At 37.3% G+C, this 17,299-nt stretch overlaps 1 protein-coding gene across 6 annotated transcripts; it reads left to right on the top strand.

Annotated features, from left to right (window-relative positions):
* Window positions 491-7,414, top strand: LOC107609857. Of its 6 annotated transcripts, none has more exons than XM_021107614.1 (7): window positions 491-873; window positions 1,550-1,654; window positions 1,881-2,041; window positions 2,148-2,240; window positions 3,396-3,451; window positions 3,579-3,678; window positions 7,006-7,225. In XM_021107614.1, the coding sequence occupies exons 4-7, from the start codon at window positions 2,187-2,189 to the stop codon at window positions 7,213-7,215; spliced, it is 420 nt and encodes a 139-aa protein (XP_020963273.1). In that variant the 5' UTR covers window positions 491-873; window positions 1,550-1,654; window positions 1,881-2,041; window positions 2,148-2,186; the 3' UTR covers window positions 7,216-7,225. The 6 variants fall into 6 exon arrangements, 2 of the variants coding, with proteins under 2 accessions (XP_020963273.1, XP_020963272.1); XM_021107613.1 differs by having other exon boundaries at window positions 493-1,059; XR_002351394.1 differs by lacking the exon at window positions 7,006-7,225 and adding an exon at window positions 7,237-7,414 and having other exon boundaries at window positions 505-1,059.

The raw sequence follows: 17,299 nt of genomic DNA, 5'->3' as shown, positions 1-17,299 counted from the left end.
AGCGTGCCGAAAAGTGGTCTATGGCCACACTTTTGCGAGGGTGGCCACTGATTTGTGATTTGGTCATGTTTTTTTTGCCACGCTTAAAAAGCGTGACCATAGAAGAAAATCGGCACGCTTTTACGAAGGTGCCCATTATTTTGAAATTTGGCCACATTTTTTTACTGCCACGCTTGAAAAGCGTGACGATAAAAGGAAATCGGCACGCTTTTACGAGGGTGGCCACTAATTAAAAATTTAGCCACCCTTTTTTTGTCACGCTTAAAAAACGTGGCTATAGAAGAAAACCGGCACGCTTGAAAAGCGTGACTATAGAAGGAAACCGACACGCTTGAAAAGCGTAGCTATACCATATTTAATTTGACACCGTAAAAAAACGTGCCGACAGAATTTCCTCCCCTAAAATTTAGTTTCCCACCTATTTTTCCCACATTTAACCTTTTTTTTTTCAAAGTTATCAAATTTTATCCTAAAAATGATAACAACAACACACTAACTTAACATTGTTATCAAATTCACTTTTAACTAAAAATGATAACAAAAACACACTAACTAAAAATAATGAAACCCTAAAAGCTAAGGCGCCGTCGTTCATCCATCTTCTCGAACCTAGCCTTGGCGTCGTTCATCCATCTTCAGCGTTCAACTTCATCTTCTCGAACCCAGCCTCTCTCTGTCGCGGTTTTGCTGTCCTTCTCGCCGTTCTGCTGTCCTTCTGTGTCGTGGTTCAGCGTTCGCCATTTCTCTTACTGTCCTTCTTGCCGTTCTGGTCGTCGTGCTGCTCGCCTCTCTCTGTCGCAGTTCTGCTCACCTCTCTCTGTCGCGGTTCTGCTCGCTTCTCTGTCGTGGTTCTGCTCGCCGTGCTGCTCGAAGGTTAGTGCTCAGTTGTGCTCCATCTTCGTTTTTTTAGAAATCAATCAAGAAAATTGGATGCCTTTGGGTATAATCAATCAATCAAGACCCACCGCCTTGACTTCAGTTCTCCGATCAGCCTCCGCGCTCATGCCAGAGCCCTCGCTCCTCTTCTCCAACGATTCCAACGCAGCTTGGCTTCCATGGGTACTCACTCCCACAATTTCGGAGTGTTTCTTTGCTTTCTCGAATTCTTGCCTTTTTTATTTGAATTATTATTATCTTTCATTTAATTTGTGCTCAGATTCGCTTTTTCGCTCTTGTTTTTCATTTAATTTCAGTTATCACTAGGCCGCTTTAGACTCTGTCACTCGCATTTCCTTCCATTTTTTTCAACCTTTTAAAAACAATAAGTTAGAAAACTTATAAAATAAAGAATAAGGCGATATCTTTATGAAAACTGAAAACTATTTCAGAATCCAAACTTGCCCTAAACTGTGCATTTTTCATTTCCATTTCTTATAATCTGTTTCTCGTTCTTTTTATTTTTATTTTTTTTAGTGAGGATTTGAATATTTCATTTGTGCTTGAATAGATCGAGGAATTTTTGCCTTATAATTAATGTGTATTACAACTGTAGTCTCAAAGTTTCTGATAACTGGTGCTGAGTTATTTCTGTTCTAATTGGACGTTTCAGCCAGTGAAAATCCATTCAAGGGAAACCTGACAAGTCTCCTCAAGCCTGGAGGTGGCGAGTTTGGAAAATTCTATAGCCTTCCTTCTCTCAAAGATCCAAGAGCTGGTAAATTTTGCTTGTTTTGATTTCTTTCTTGTTTTACGCCATGTTTGTAGCTGAATTTTGGTTTAAAGATTGTTTTGATATCGGTGATCGGTGATTTCCTTACTGTTACCCCCTCTTCAGAATTGTGCATTTGTCTTCTGGTTTAGTCACTTGCTAAGATGTCCACTATTATTTGTCTTCTGGTTTAGTCACTTGCTAAGATGTCCACTATTATTTGTGATCACAGACAAGTTGCCGTATTCTATCAGAATTCTCCTTGAATCTGCCATTCGTAATTGTGACAATTTCCAAGTCAAGAAAGAGGATGTTGAGAAGATTATTGACTGAGAAAACACTTCTCCAAAGCAAGTTGAAATTCCTTTCAAGCCTGCGTGGGTCCTCTTGCAGGTACCTTGTTAACTTTTGGAATGTGGATTGTGTGAAATGGTTATAGTATGGGATGGGTTATATAAGTGTTAACTAATAAGTGATTTGTTTTATTCTTTTTGCCTAGGATTTTACTGGAGTCCCAGCTGTTGTTGACCTAGCTTGCATGTGTGATGCATTGAATAAGCTTGGCAGTGATTCTAATAAGATTAATCCTCTGGTATGGTGTCTTGTACATGTGCTTTGGCTTTCTATGAAGTTATTCATTATATTCACCAAAGTGATTACATAACTTTAACTATACATATGGAATTTTAAGTCTTTTTGTAGCTTAGGATTACTTCTCTGATATATCATCCTTTTTTTTTCCGGCACAATAAAAGAGAAAAAAATAAAAAATAAAAAAAAATTAAATCTCATGTATTACTATACTAAAATGTAGCTTTGCTACTATAATTTTGTCTTATATCTTGGTGAGACCATTTTTGGCTTCTATATGACGTACTTTGCTAAAAAAATTCTGCAATTGTTATTCAATTAATATATCTTTTGTTTTTTGTTTTTGCTTTTGTACAGGGGACCTCTTATTCCCCACCTATCAGCTTAAATTTTTGGGATAAACGGTTTTATGACACTTCGTTTTTTTGGTTTAATGTATTCAGTTGCTTTCCTTTGCATAATTTATCTTTTGAATATATTCTCTGCTGTCTCTTTAACTGAATGGTTCTATTTTAAGTTTTTGAAACCACAAATTGCTTTGTCCTTCTTTGAAACCACAACTGTTTGATCACTTTCTCTGGCTCCTATTAAAGGAGTGTTAGAGTTTTTGTAATTCCTTTTCAACTGTACATTTACTTTTTTTTTTCAATATTCTCTTTGGTGCTCTGCTCTTGCTTTATTTCATGGAGTGTCATTATCAGATACACAAACAGATTGACATTTGTTGCTGCATGGTTTATCTACTTAGGATTTAGCATTACGTTATTTTTCCCCCCTGATCCTCTTTTGTAGTCTTTTCTTCTCTTCTAATAAAATCTCTTTTCCCACAAAGTAAAAAAGCCTGCAAAGAAACCGTTTAGAAGGACTTAGATTGTGATTTGTCTATATGATTTACAATAGGATCCTGTAACTGTTGTTGATCCATGTAGCTAACTCCCTCTTGCAGTAAAAGACTTTGTGGATATTGTTGTATTTGCATGCAATATGAATCTGCCATTGCTGTTCCCTTTTTAAGGCTTTACTGTCAAGTTCAGTCAATTTTGGTTATATAGCTCAGCTTCTGTTTGAAGAAAAATTCTGCACTATGTTTGCAGCTCAGTCGGTTTTGTAGCCCATACTTGTTTTCGGAATTTTAATAGCCCTTCTCTTGTGACAGGTTAGCCCAGGTTCTTTACTTCAAGCCCCTTTGGATGATGATGCTAGTAGAGGCACGTGAGTATGGCTGCTTAGACACAATGATTGATTAAACAGCTACCATACAAGCTGTTTAAGTGTGAAACCAAAGAAACTCTAGACTTAATCCAGTTTATTGTTCCTATCTTTTAAACAACCTTTGCAGGGTGACAAAGCATCTTTGCGACACACAGAGATGCCCAATAGATTTGATAACTCCACCTGATGATTGTCATGTCAATTATACACTATCCTTCTCTCTTCAAGTAAGATTTGTTAAGTAATAGATTTTATTTTGAGTAGTTATTGTTGGAATCAATTTTTTCTCGCCCACATATGTTGCATTTAATGTGATTATATAATTTCTGAAAAACTCAGGGCTTGTAATAATACTCAAAAGAGTATTAGTTTTTGCTTATGCTGTAATGCTCAGTGTATATCTATATATGTATATTGTCGTTGTAAGAATATCAGAACTTTCTTGTATGGCTCTAGTACGGTGTCAAAGCAAGAGCCGTTACATCGTTGCCCGGATGTAGTGTTAAATGAGTAAGGATTCTCGCGTTTTCGTGAATGGACGAGGGTAAATAAGCTAGTTCACAAGGTAAAAGGCAAAGGTCGAAGTGATAAAAGATTGAGATTTGGAACATGGAACATAGGCACTCTAACAGGAAAGTCCATGGAGGTGGTGGACACCATGACAAGGAGGAAGATTAACATTATGTGCCTACAAGAAACGAAATGGGTTGGTGCAAAGGCTAGGGAGTTGGATACTTCTGGTTTCAAACTTTGGTATACAGGAAAGGTGAAGAATAGAAATGGGGTTGGAATAATTGTGGATAAGCAGTGGAAGAAGGACGTAGTGGATGTCAAGAGGGTGGGAGATCGGATCATTTCTATCAAACTTTTGGTGGAGGGAGGTGCTTGCCATGTGATTAGCGCCTATGCACCGCAAGTGGGTTCGGACGAACAACACAAGATAAGGTTTTGGGAGGATCTAGAGAGTTTGGTTCAAGGCATACTTTTGGGAGATAAGATTTTCTTAGGAGGAGATTTAAATGGCCATGTTGGAAGAGAAGTGACTGGATATGGGAGTATTCACGGAGGCCATGGTTTCGGGGTGATCAATGCCGATGGTAAAACTATTTTGGACTTTTCCTCAACCTTTGATCTTCTCATCGCAAATACATGTTTTAAAAAGAGAGACGAACATCTTATAACCTATAAGAGTGGCATGACAAGCTCTCAAATCGACTTCTTCTTGTTGAGGATAGTCGATCGGAAATTTTGCATTAACTGTAAAATTATCCTGGGAGAGAGTTTGACAACACAACATAGGGTGCTCGTCATGGATTTTCGCGTTGAGCAAAAATTGAGGAAAAGACATCATACGAAGAACCCAAGGACAAGGTGGTGGCGGATGAAAGGTGAGGAACAAAGAAGTTTCCTAAAACGGGTAGGAGAAGAGGCAAAGTGGGATGAGAATGGAAGCGCAAAAGAGATGTGGAGGGAGATCACAGAAGTTATTACGAGAACAGCAAAAGAAAGTTTTGGTAAATCTAAAGGAATAGGACCAAGAGACAAGGAGTCCTGGTGGTGGAATGCGAGTATACAAGAAAAGATAAAGATAAAAAGGGAATGCTTTAAAGAGTGGTCTTTATGCCGCAATGCAGATAATTGGGAAAAATATAAGGCAGCTAAGAAAGAGACAAAAGTGGCTGTAAGTGAAGCAAGAACAAGAGCATATGAGGGTCTCTACCAGTCTTTGGGCACGAAAGAAAGAGAAAAAGGTATATATAGAATCGCAAAGAGTCGGGAAAGAAGAACGAGAGATTTAGATCAGGTTAAGTGCATAAAGGATAAGGATGGAGAGGTATTGGCTCAAGAGGAGAAGATTAATGAAAGGTGGAAGAGTTACTTTTACGAGTTATTTAATGAGGGACAGAAGACTCTTCTGAGCCTTGGTCGATTATGCACAAGGAAAGAAGATAAAAACTTTGACTACTATCGAAGGATTCGAGACTTCAAGGTAAAAGAGGCTCTAAAGCAGATGAAAAATGGCAGGGCAGTAGGACCTGATAATATTCCGATTGAGGTTTGGTAGGGTCTTGGAGAAAAAGGCATCAACTGATTAACCATGTTTTTTAATAAGATTTTAAGGTCAAAGAAGATGCCTGATGAGTGGAGAAAGAGCACCTTAGTACCTATTTACAAGAATAATGGGGATATACAAAGTTGTAGAAACTATAGAGAGATTAAGCTTATGAGTCATACTATGAAATTATGGAAAATGGTGATAGAACGGAGGTTGAGAAAAGAGACACAAGTAACAGAGAACCAATTTGGATTTATGTATGCTAGGCAGATCTACCACTGAAGCGATATACCTATTAAGAAGGATGATGAAGAGATATCGTAGTAATAAAAGGGATCTACATATGATGTTTGTTGATTTGGAAAAAGCGTATGATAGGGTACCAAGAGAGGTCTTATGGAAGGTTTTAGAAAAAAATAGAGTAATGATCGCATATATTCGGGCAATTAAAGACATGTATGATGGGGCCACAACTAGTGTGAAGACTCAAGGTGGTGTGACAGAGGAATTCTCTATTGGTATAGGATTACACCAGGGATCATCCTTAAGTCCATACCTTTTCACATTAGTCTTGGAAGTACTCACAGAGCATATCCAAGAGCCTGTGCCATGGTGCATGCTTTTTACTGATGATATCGTCCTTATGGGAGAGTCAAGGGAAGACCTAAATAAGAAGTTGGAGTTATGGAGAGAAGCTCTAGAAGTGTATGGTCTGCACATAAGCCGTAGCAAGACGGATTATATGGAATGCAAGTTCAGTTTGAGAAGGGAAAACCCCAATATAGAGGTGAAGATTGGAGAAAAACATCCTACGAAAAGTTAAAAGTTTTAAGTATCTTGGGTGCATCATACAGGATAATGGAGAGATTGAACAGGATGTAAATCATAGGATCCAAGCAGGTTGGTCAAAATGACGGAGTGCATCTGGTTTTATATGCGACAAAAAAGTGCCTTTAAAACTTAAAGGTAAATTCTATCGCACCGCTATAAGACCAGCTATGCTGTATGGTACGGAGTGTTGGGCGGCTAAAGGGAAGCACGAACATAAGCTGAGTGTGGCAGAGATGAAGATGTTGAGATGGATGAGTGGTCATACGCGATTGGATAAAATAAGGAATGAAGATATAAGGGAGAGAGCTGGAGTAGCACCCATTGTGGAAAAGATGATTGAATCGCGTCTCAGGTGGTTTGGACATGTGAGAAGAAGACCGATAGAACATCCAGTCAGGAGGATGGATGAGATGGAAGATGGAGAAATGGCGAAAGGCAGAGGAAGACCTAAGAAGACCATCCATGAGGTGGTCAAACGAGATCTACATGTAAACGGTCTCTCTGTAGACACGATACATGACAGAGCACAATGGCGTCGTTTGATTTATGTAGCCGACCCCACTTAGTGGGACAAGGCTTTGTTGTTGTTGGTTATTGTCATCGGGTCTTGCACAGGAAATGGTATTGTTAAATTAGAATCTTATTGTGCTACTCTGTGTTTTTGAAGATTTGTCGTGTTGAGGATCTTGTAAATGGAATTATGAAAGGAAGCATAGTTCACATTCACAGGGTAAGAACTGTGATTGTTGGCACTGATGGTGTGCTTACTACATTAGAATTAGGTAATAGAAAAGTTCTTCAAGCCTTTCTTTGGCTGCTTTCTTCTCTTCCAAATTTCTTATTACAAAATAATGATAGTGTAGTTTTGGGATTCTGACTAGACTGAGACCTTTTTCAGGTTGCACTGAAGGTATTGGAAAGGAAAACTTTTTGAATGGAGCTGGTGGTGGTGCTGGACATGGTGGAAGAGGAGGGTCTGGATATTTCAATGGGAGAGTGAGCATTGGTGGTGATGAGTATGGAAATGCTATTTTTCCGTGTAGAGGTGGAATGATTGGTAAATAGTTTTGAATACCTTTAACTTGAATTGTTCAAGAAGGGATTCTCTTTTTATGTTTTTGGACTATTGAGGTGGATGTGGATAGCTGCAAATGCTATATCATCCTTATACAAAGGAAATTATCTATTTTTATAATTTTCAGTTGATATTCAATGATTTTTGTCAATTTTTTTTATTGTTTTTGGAGTGCATTAGAATATGTGTAAAAGCACATGCCAAATTTTTATTTTTAATGATAGGAATATAGTCATGCTTTAAAAGCGTGGCAATAGGTCCATGTTTCTTCGACTATTGGCATGCTTCAAAAGTGATACCATATCTTTTACTATTGGCACGCTTCAAAAATGTGCGGATATCTTTTACTTTTCGATACGCTTTTAAAGCATGCCAATAGGTTAATACATATGGCTACGCTTAAAAGCGTGGTAAAAAAGAAAGCGTGCTAATAGAGCAATCGGCACGCTGGCAGATATGAACCTTTCAAAAGCGTGACGATAGCTCAAAAAGCGTGGCGAAAAGCTGTTGACACCTTTTTTAGCACTTTTCGGCACGCTTTAAAAGCGTGGCAGAAAGCTTATTTTCTTGTAGTGTAGTTCGCAGTCGACATCCCCGTTGCCGGAGGCTCTTTATCCTTCCTCCGCATCGAGCTTGGTGACTTCATTGCCTTCTTTACTACAGGAAACATCCTCCTCGAGGCTGTTGTAGCGTTGTGTATTGGTCTTATACAGGCTTCGAGATGGTGGCAACTATGGATGAGGATGGCGGAGGTTGGTTGGGGATGGCGGAGGTGGGCGGTGGTGGCTGTTCCTCCATTCCAACATAGCTGTTGAGTGAAGTTGGAAGAGGGAGGTCGTTTACCCCTGACCATTTGAGGTGGATGGGGACAATTAACCCCCTAACCATTTTGAGGTGTCCACGTTTTGGTTGACGTGGATGGGAACAATTAAACCCCTGACTATTTGAGGTGTCATCCACATCAGCAAGCTAACACACGTTCACCGTGCCAGCTCAGTGTTTTCCGATCGTAGTTACCAGAGATCCACCCACAGTGACCACCTTGTGTCACGGACGTATGGGACAAGGACCGAAGTGGACTGCTTTATTCGTTAGGGTTGTTTTGTCATTCTGCGAAATAGTCAGGGACCGGGTTGGTAGTTCACTCGTTAATTAAAGGCATTATTTTGAGAGTGATTTTGAATTTAATCCTTGATAAAAGAGGTGAGAAATTTTAGAATGTTATTTTGGAAAATTTTATATTCCTTTTTAAATATAATATTTGTGTTTCATTAATAATTATTAATGTCTTGCACATGTTATATATGCTATCAATCACAGACACTTTGTTGAGTTGCCGTGTCTACTTGTCAGATACATTTCGTACACGACACTCTTTGACACTCGTCCGATATGCGTGTCTGCTGTGTCCAATCGTGTCTTAATAAAAAAAATAAGAGTTATGCTAGGTGTACACCAAAATCAGCCACAAAAGTCAGTCACCAGTATAAAATACATGCTAGAATGCAAATACACATTGAAAATAAATTAAACTACACATGTATTTATACACAAATACGTTGGTAATTTTCGTGGCTAATTTTAGTATACAAATAACATTTTTGAAAAAATAAAAATTCTTATCCAGACACGCTTGGACAATCTTATTATTAACATGTATTCTTGAAATAAATTTAGAAATAGTATATATTATTGTTATTTATTAAAACAAAAACTATTTAAAATACTTTATATAGTTAAAATAAGCCACTAAAAGTAATTAAAAAAACTATTTATATTTTAATATTAATAAAATATTAAATATTATTATCTAAAAAATACTTTATATTTTATATATATATATGTATCCCGTGTTTTATCAAATTTGAAAGTTCATGTATCGACGTGTTTCATGTTATGTCATGTTCCGTGTCCGTGTCCGTGTATCATAGTATATATGTGATTGGATAAGTGTTTTAATATATTTCAAAACCATAATTATAAGTTAAATCTATTAATTGCGTGACTTTTAATTGTGGATAGTTTATTAGCTATGTAGCACTACTGATAAAGAAAATATTAATTATGTATAATTGACAATTATATTAGAATGATTGATAATTAGAATGATTAATAATTAATATAATTATTTATTAAATATTAATTTTTATATAATTATAAAAAATATATATTTTAAAATAATCTTAAAGTTGTATTTTATGAATTATTTTGATCTTTCAAATTAAAATTTGAATTTCTTGTCTGTCCCTGAAAAATTGGAAAACAAGTCATTAATTCCAAAAAAGGATAACGAATTAACTAATGTTAAATATATTTGAAAGAAAACAAAATAATAAATGTCATGAAAACATTTTTCTTTTGTAAGTTGCTTTGCATTTTAACCAACACTAACTATATTTGTAAGAGAAATATTATAAAGTTATTAAAATTTATTATTTTTGTCATTATTTAGTCATTAATGTTTAAAAATTGAATTGATAGCTAAATAATAATAAAAAATAATAAATTATAAATTCTAATAATTTTCTGATATTTCTCACTTAATGTATTTTCGCTAAAAAAGCATTGACCCTTGTATCCTTCGCGACAAAGACAATATGAATTTATTTAAGCCATAAATATGATTTGGAGTATGCTCATTATTAGGACTATAAAAGCAATTGCATATGTATTGGTGTCACTTATTACTATTTGTTAGTACATATATAGTGTGTCAAACTGAGAGAGATGGCAATTAGAACAAAGCCTTTTGTAGTGGTAATTTTAGTAGCTATTCTGGTGACAACACTCTTTGCAACAATGGTGGTGAATGCAGATGTGACTTCAACTTCTTCTCTTCGTGTTACAAAATTATCACGTGTCGTTCGCATGCTTAGAGTTACTCCAAGTGGCCCTAATCGATTGCACAATGAAATGGAACAATCCTCTATCCATGGTGCTGCGGAGTTGACCGGATCAAGATGATCCACATGCAATCACTGTGACTTAATAAGTCTAAAAGTTAGATTCAAAGTGTGATCCAAATTCTTAATGTTATGACTGTGACTTAAATGTAATATTTTTATGTTCCGAATTTCAAGTCTGTTCCATATGCCTGGAAATCTTTTACTTACATCGTCTACCGCATATTCTCGCCAACTCACCAAAATAGTTTTCTGCCATAAAAAATCTGAAATTAACTAGGATACCAGCTAATTCCAACTAACTATAATATGTGATAAGGATGCTGAATTACAAGTCATAGAAGCTGTTGAAACTACTAATGCTGGTGTGCTGAGTTCCGTGAGTCACAAGTTAGTTTGAAGGAAGTTAGTTCGCTGAGCTGTTAGTATACTTAGCTGTACACTTTCTGTTTTGGGTAGTTTGTTAGAGTTCAGTTACAGTCAGTCTTCTAGAATCAGTTGAGTATTCAGTTAGATGCTTCTAGAGCCAGCTTGCACTTGTACATATAAAAGCACACTCACCCCTACTGAAAACATAGTTCTAATGCAACAAACACAGAATGCACATTTACAAAGCTCAATTCTCTCTGTTCTCTCTATTCCCTCTCCTTCAATCTCTCACTCTCATCCTCTTCTTCCTCTGAGCAGTTATCTAAGCTTCTGGTACCTTTCATGGTATCAGAGCTCTAGGTACCACAGCTTTTGTAAGCTACTGAACAAGATCTAGCTCGATAAAGATGGCACAGAATTTTGTAGCGACGCCAATATCCATGAAATTGGATGAAAACAACTATCTACAATGGAAAGACCAGGCAGAATCAACGGTTGAAGGCAATGACATGTTGAATCATCTCACTGGAGAAGGCATTCCTCAAGCTTGTCTTCCAGATGGCTCACAGAATCCAGAGTTTCAGAAGTGGAAAAGGCAAGACGCTCTTCTGAAATCTTGGTTACTTGCTTCCATGTCAAATCCATTCACTACAAGAATAGTTGGTTGCACGCTCACATACCAGATTTGGAGAAGGCTGGAAGATAATTTCTCTTCTCAAATCAAAGCCAAGGTAATGCAATTGAAGAACAAACTTAGCACTATTCAAATAGGTGCATCAGTGACTGAATATGTGTTGTTAATAAAAAGTACTATAGATGCTCTAGCTTCGGTAGGAGAATCAATGAAAGAAAGTGATCATGTTAATGCAATTCTGCATGGCCTGACTGAGGAGTATGGAAACGTTGTGACTTCTGTCTTGACAAGATCAAATAGTATCACTGTAGGTGAATTAGAAGCACTGCTACTTTCTCATGAAAGTATGCTAGCAAGATTCAGAAGATCTAAGACGTTTGTACAAGCAAATATAGCTCAGCACTCACAGTATTTACAAAATCAACAAAGCCAATTTCCACCTCAAAATTCAGCAACAAGAGGCAATTTTAGAGGAAGTTTTCGAGGAAGAGCAGGAAGAATGAGTAGAGGAGGCAGAATGATGCAAGATCTGCGAAATGGAGGAAGAGGAGCATCAGGCCAGTATCCTGAAAATAAAGAAGCACAAGAACAGTAGCACTATGGTTATGGAAGAGGACAATATGGAAGGGGCAGAGTGCAGTATGGACAGTATGAAAGACCACAGTGTCAAGTTTGTGACAAGATAGGACATACAGCTAAGACCACAGTGTCAAGTTTTTGACAAGATAGGACATGCAGCTAAGACCTGCTGGTATAGATACAGTGAGGAAGAGCAGTATGAAGGAAACTACAGTGATCAATTCAATCAACCTAAAGCTAACCTCAGCAATGTACTGGCTACACCAGCAACCATCCAAGACCCAAACTGGTATCCTGACTCAGGAGCTACCCACCACATGACACATGATGAACAAAATCTATTTGAAAAGGAAGAATACATTGGTAATGAGCAAGTTGTGATAGGAGATGGTACATGTTTGCAAATTAATTCTGTTGGCAATGCATGCATTAAATCTGACTTGAGCTCTAGATTATTTGTGTTAAGAAAATTGCTATTTGTGCCTGAAATCACAAAAAATTTGATGAGTGTACATCAGTTCTGCTGTGACAATGGAGTCTTTTTTGAATTTCATGCTGACAAGTGCTGCATTAAATCACAAGAAACAAAAGAAATTGTGCTTCAAGGGAAGGTTGATAAAGGCCTCTATAAATTTCTCAATTTCATCACAATACACACACCAGCTGCATTTCACACTTCTCTGAATAATAAGACCAGCCTTCAGATTTGGCATGCCAGATTAGGGCATCCAAATCAAAATGCAATGACTAAAGTCCTAAATTCTTGTAATATTTCTGTTTTAGCTAGTAATCAAATAAAGTGCCCAGCTTGTTGCATAGGGAAATCACACCAACTCCCTTTTCCTACCTCACAAATAATGTATTCTAGCCCTTTAGAACTTGTGTATACAGATATATGGGGACCTTCATCCATTGCTGACAATAATGGAAATTGGTATTTTGTAAACTTCATTGATGCATTTTCAAGATTCACCTGGATATATCATATTAAGTCTAGATCTCAGTTAAAGTCAGTTTTTAATAATTTCCAACAGATGGTTGAATTACAATTAAACTCAAAACTAAAAGTGCTTCAAAGTGATAATGCAGCAGAATATAAAAGCTTGTCAAAGGCCTTGCAGGAAAAAGGAGTTCAACACAGGTTTTCTTGCCCTCATGTACACCAACAGAATGGTTTAGCAGAGAGAAAGCATCGGCATGTAGTAGAAATAGGCTTGACATTGTTAGCAGCAGCCTCAATGCCAACAACATTCTGGGGGGAGGCATTCACTACAGCTGCAAAATTGATAAGCATGCTTTCTACACCTGTCCTAAATGGACTCTCACCAACTAAGAAGTTACTGGGAAAGAAGCCCTCCTATGACAGCCTTAGAGTATTTGGATGCTTGTGCTTCCCACATCAAAGAGCCTATAACAAACATAAGCTTGCCTTTAGGTCATCTTCATGTACCTTTATTGACTATAGCACTACACATAAAGGATACAAATGTCTTACTCAGCAAGGAAAAGTTATCATAACTCCTCATGTAGTTTTCTTTGAAGATAGCTTCCCATTCCAACAAACAAAAAAGAAAGTCAACAATGCTCATAATTCATATGCCTCCACCTTAACAATTCCTACAATTCCAAGAATCCCAATACCTAATGAAGCCCTGCAGTAACAACAGCACCATCAATCATCAGAACCATCTTCACCCTACAATCTCAGAACTGACCAAGAACACAGGCCCACATCAGCAGTCCCAAGTGGTTCCAAAATTGAAGATCAAATGCAGCAAAGAGAAGCAGAAGTGTCAAGTTCAATCAGGTCTGAATCAACTCAACTAAGAAGAATAGCAGCATCAGCAACTCCCATCCCAGTCCATATTAATGACATCGAAATAGTTCTGCCACTCTCTGAACCAGAAATCCCTTGTGCAGCAAGAAACCCAACTAACTCACATCCTATGATCACTAGGAGCCAAGCTGGTGTGTTCAAGCCAAAAGCCTTTCAAGCATGTATGGAGCCAAGAAGTGTACAACAAGCCCTCAACTCACCTGAATGGAAAGAAGCAATGGACTTGGAGTGTGCAGCACCAATGAAGAATAAAACTTGGGAGCTGGTAGCCCTCCCTCAAAACATAGAAGCAATAGGAAGTAGGTGGGTCTTCAGGGTGAAATATAATTCAGATGGATCACTACAAAAATATAAGGCAAGACTAGTGACACAGGATTATGCACAGAAGGCTGGATGTGACTTCACTGAGACATATAGTCCAGTGGTAAAGCCTACGTCAATCAGAATACTTCTATCAATAGCATTGGCCAAGTCTTGGGTGATCAAACAATTAGATGTCAACAATGCATTTCTACATGGAGATCTAGCGGAAGAAGTTTACATGAAGCAACCAAAGGGGTACGAAATTGGTGACTCCTTACTGGTATGCACGTTAACCAAAGCCTGCTATGGCTTAAAGGAAGCGCCAAGACAATGGTATCATAAACTGGCATGTGGATTGGCAGAGATTGGTTTTTAAGCAACAAAATTAGATGTTTCTGTATTCTTGAGGAATGCAAATGGTATAAAAACCTTTGTATTGGTGTATGTAGACGACATCATCATCACTGGTGAATCTGAACAGCATGTAAGAGAAGTTATTGACAAACTGAATGCCAGGTTTTCACTTAAGGACTTGGGGGATCTTCACTATTTCTTGGGTGTGCAAGTAGCCAAAACAAAAACTGGGGGTTTGATTCTCTCACAGCAAAAATACATTGGGGCAGTGCTGAAGAAGGCAGACATGGTAGGGTGTACAAGCTTTCATACACCTTTACCCTCCACTGTAAAGTTGTCAGCCTTTGGGGGCTCAAGTTTTAATGATCCTCAACTTTACTGGTCAGTCATTAGAAGCTTGCAATACCTGACAATAACTATACCAGAAATCTCCTACTGTGTCAATAAAATGGCTGAATATGTTCAGGCTCCTCTGGACACACACTAGAAAATGGTGAAACGAATACTAAGGTACCTCAGTGGAACAAGAAACTATGGCTTGCATCTACACAAGGACTGCCCATTGCAAATAACAGCCTATAGTGACTCAGATTGGGCTGGAGACCCTAACGACAGGAAATCCACAAGTGGATATTGTGTGTTCCTTGGCTCAAACTTAGTCTCTTGGGCTTCAAAGAAGTAAACAGCAGATGCAGGATCCAGTACTGAAGTAGAATATAGGAGTATGGCTGATCTGGTAGCAGAATTGCTATGGATAAAGAGCTTAATGATGGAGCTGCAATTCTCACCAAATGAAGCACCACTGATGTACTGTGATAACTTAAGTGCAGTCCTACTAACAGCCAATCCAATTCTTCATTCCAAGTCAAAACATTTCGAGATAGATTTACATTTTGTGAGGGATCATGTGAATAACAACTCTGTCAGAGTAAGCCACATTCCAGGAGCAGTCCAAGTAGCAGACATTCTAACAAAGGCCATTCCATCAGAGAGCTTCATGCACCTTAGAACTAGGATGGGCATTGTTGAATTAGACCAACAAGAGGAGACAGGAAAACAAGAAAGAAAAGAAAGCAGAGATGATGATAAGGGTGCTGAATTACAAGTCATAGAAGCTGCTGAAACTACTACTGCTGGTGTGCTGAGTTCCGTGAGTCATAAGTCAGTTTGAAGGAAGTTAGTTTGCTGAGCTGTTAGTATGCTTAGTTGTACACTTTCTGTTTTGGGTAGAGTGTTAGAGTTCAGTTACAGTCAGGCTTCTAGAATCAGTTGAGTGTTCAGTTAGATGCTTCTAGAGCCAGCTTGCACTTGTACATATAAAAGCACACTCACCCCTACTGAAAACATAGTTATGATGCAACAAACACAGAATGCACATTTACAAAGCTCAATTCTCTCTGTTCCCTCTCCTTCAATCTCTCACTCTCATCCTCTTCTTCGTTTGAGCAGTTATCTAAGCTTCTGGTACCTTTCAATATGGATCGCAATAAAAAAGGTTAAATAACACAAAAATAAATTCCTAAACCTAATCCTAAAATTGAAAAAAACAAATGCACATCCCTTCTTTCTCTTCCACTCCCACTCACGCCGTTCATCTGGTTGTCTTCCTCTTCCACTATAGAGTTCTCTCTTGCGATTCGCCATGCCCAAGACCACCTTAGTGCCATCCCCTGCCCTGCACGATTTGCCGCGTCTAGGACCACCTCAACGCCCTCCCTCACAATTCGCAGCGCCCTCCCCTTTGCGATTCGCCGCTCTCAGAACCACCTCATTGCCTTTCCCCGCGCGATTCACATCACCGCCAACTACTGCAATGGCCTTCCCCTCGCAAATGCAGCGTCGCAGACCGCCCTCTCAAAGTGCATTCTTTTTTTTATTTGAATTTGTTTCTTTAACTATTTTTTAGATTTTTTTTAGGATTTCAAATGTTTCTTTTCATGGTTTTTATGTGGATTACTAGATGTTTCTTTCTTAGCTTTTTGGATATTTTTTTTTCGGGAGTAGGTGCGTTCCTTTTTTTTTTGAATTTTTTGCTTTAACTGTTTTTTCGATTTTTTTCTAATTAAATGGATGTTTCTTTTATAGGTTTCACATGTTTCCTTTTGAGTAAATAAATAATTTTTTATGTGGATTATATTATTGGACGTTTCTTTTTTAGATTTTGGAATTTTTTTTCGAAGGAAGGACGCAACGGCACGTGTTTTTTTGAAATTTAAAAAGTTAGCTCAAATTGACTGATATCTTAATTAGTTACTTAGCAAAATTATTTCTGCAAATATGTTCTATGCCACTTTCACTAATAATGTTAAATAATAATTGTTTATAATTTTGATAGTATAATCAATTTAAACTGATTTCTTTCAAAGTAAGTGTATTTTTCTGTAAAGGATATATTTGTCTACACTTTTAATTTGTTTAAAAAAAAAAAAATTAAGATAAAGTAACATATTTTCTTGATAAAAATACGGTGTTCATTTAATTTGAACATCCAGTTTGTTTGAGAAAACTCTGTGTGTAGCTACACCTGTATTGAATATATAAACATGTGAATGGTACAATCCTAAATTATTATATCTTTAGTTGCATGAACCAAGAGAGTGGTAGAGTGATTAGCTGAAAGAATACCTTGAATTAGGTCAACATATATAGCTATTTTCAAATTAATTTCCGCCAACACCTTATCAGAGTCTTTAACTCGAGCAAAATTATCATTGCCGACGAGCTAACAAAACCATGTGTCTTGGAACCACAAATTAATAAAAGTGTGTTTGGTCTGTGTGTTTGTTTTTTGTTTTTATTTTTAGTATTTTTTGTATTTTTGTATTTTTATTTTTATAAAATTTAAAAAATAAAAAATATTAAAAATAAAAATAAAAAATAAAAATACAAACTAAATGCATCCTAAAT

This window comes from Arachis ipaensis, chromosome B07 (genome assembly GCF_000816755.2).
Source record: "Arachis ipaensis cultivar K30076 chromosome B07, Araip1.1, whole genome shotgun sequence".
Lineage (NCBI taxonomy): Eukaryota > Viridiplantae > Streptophyta > Magnoliopsida > Fabales > Fabaceae > Arachis > Arachis ipaensis.
This window is presented reverse-complemented; position numbering and strand designations above follow the sequence as displayed.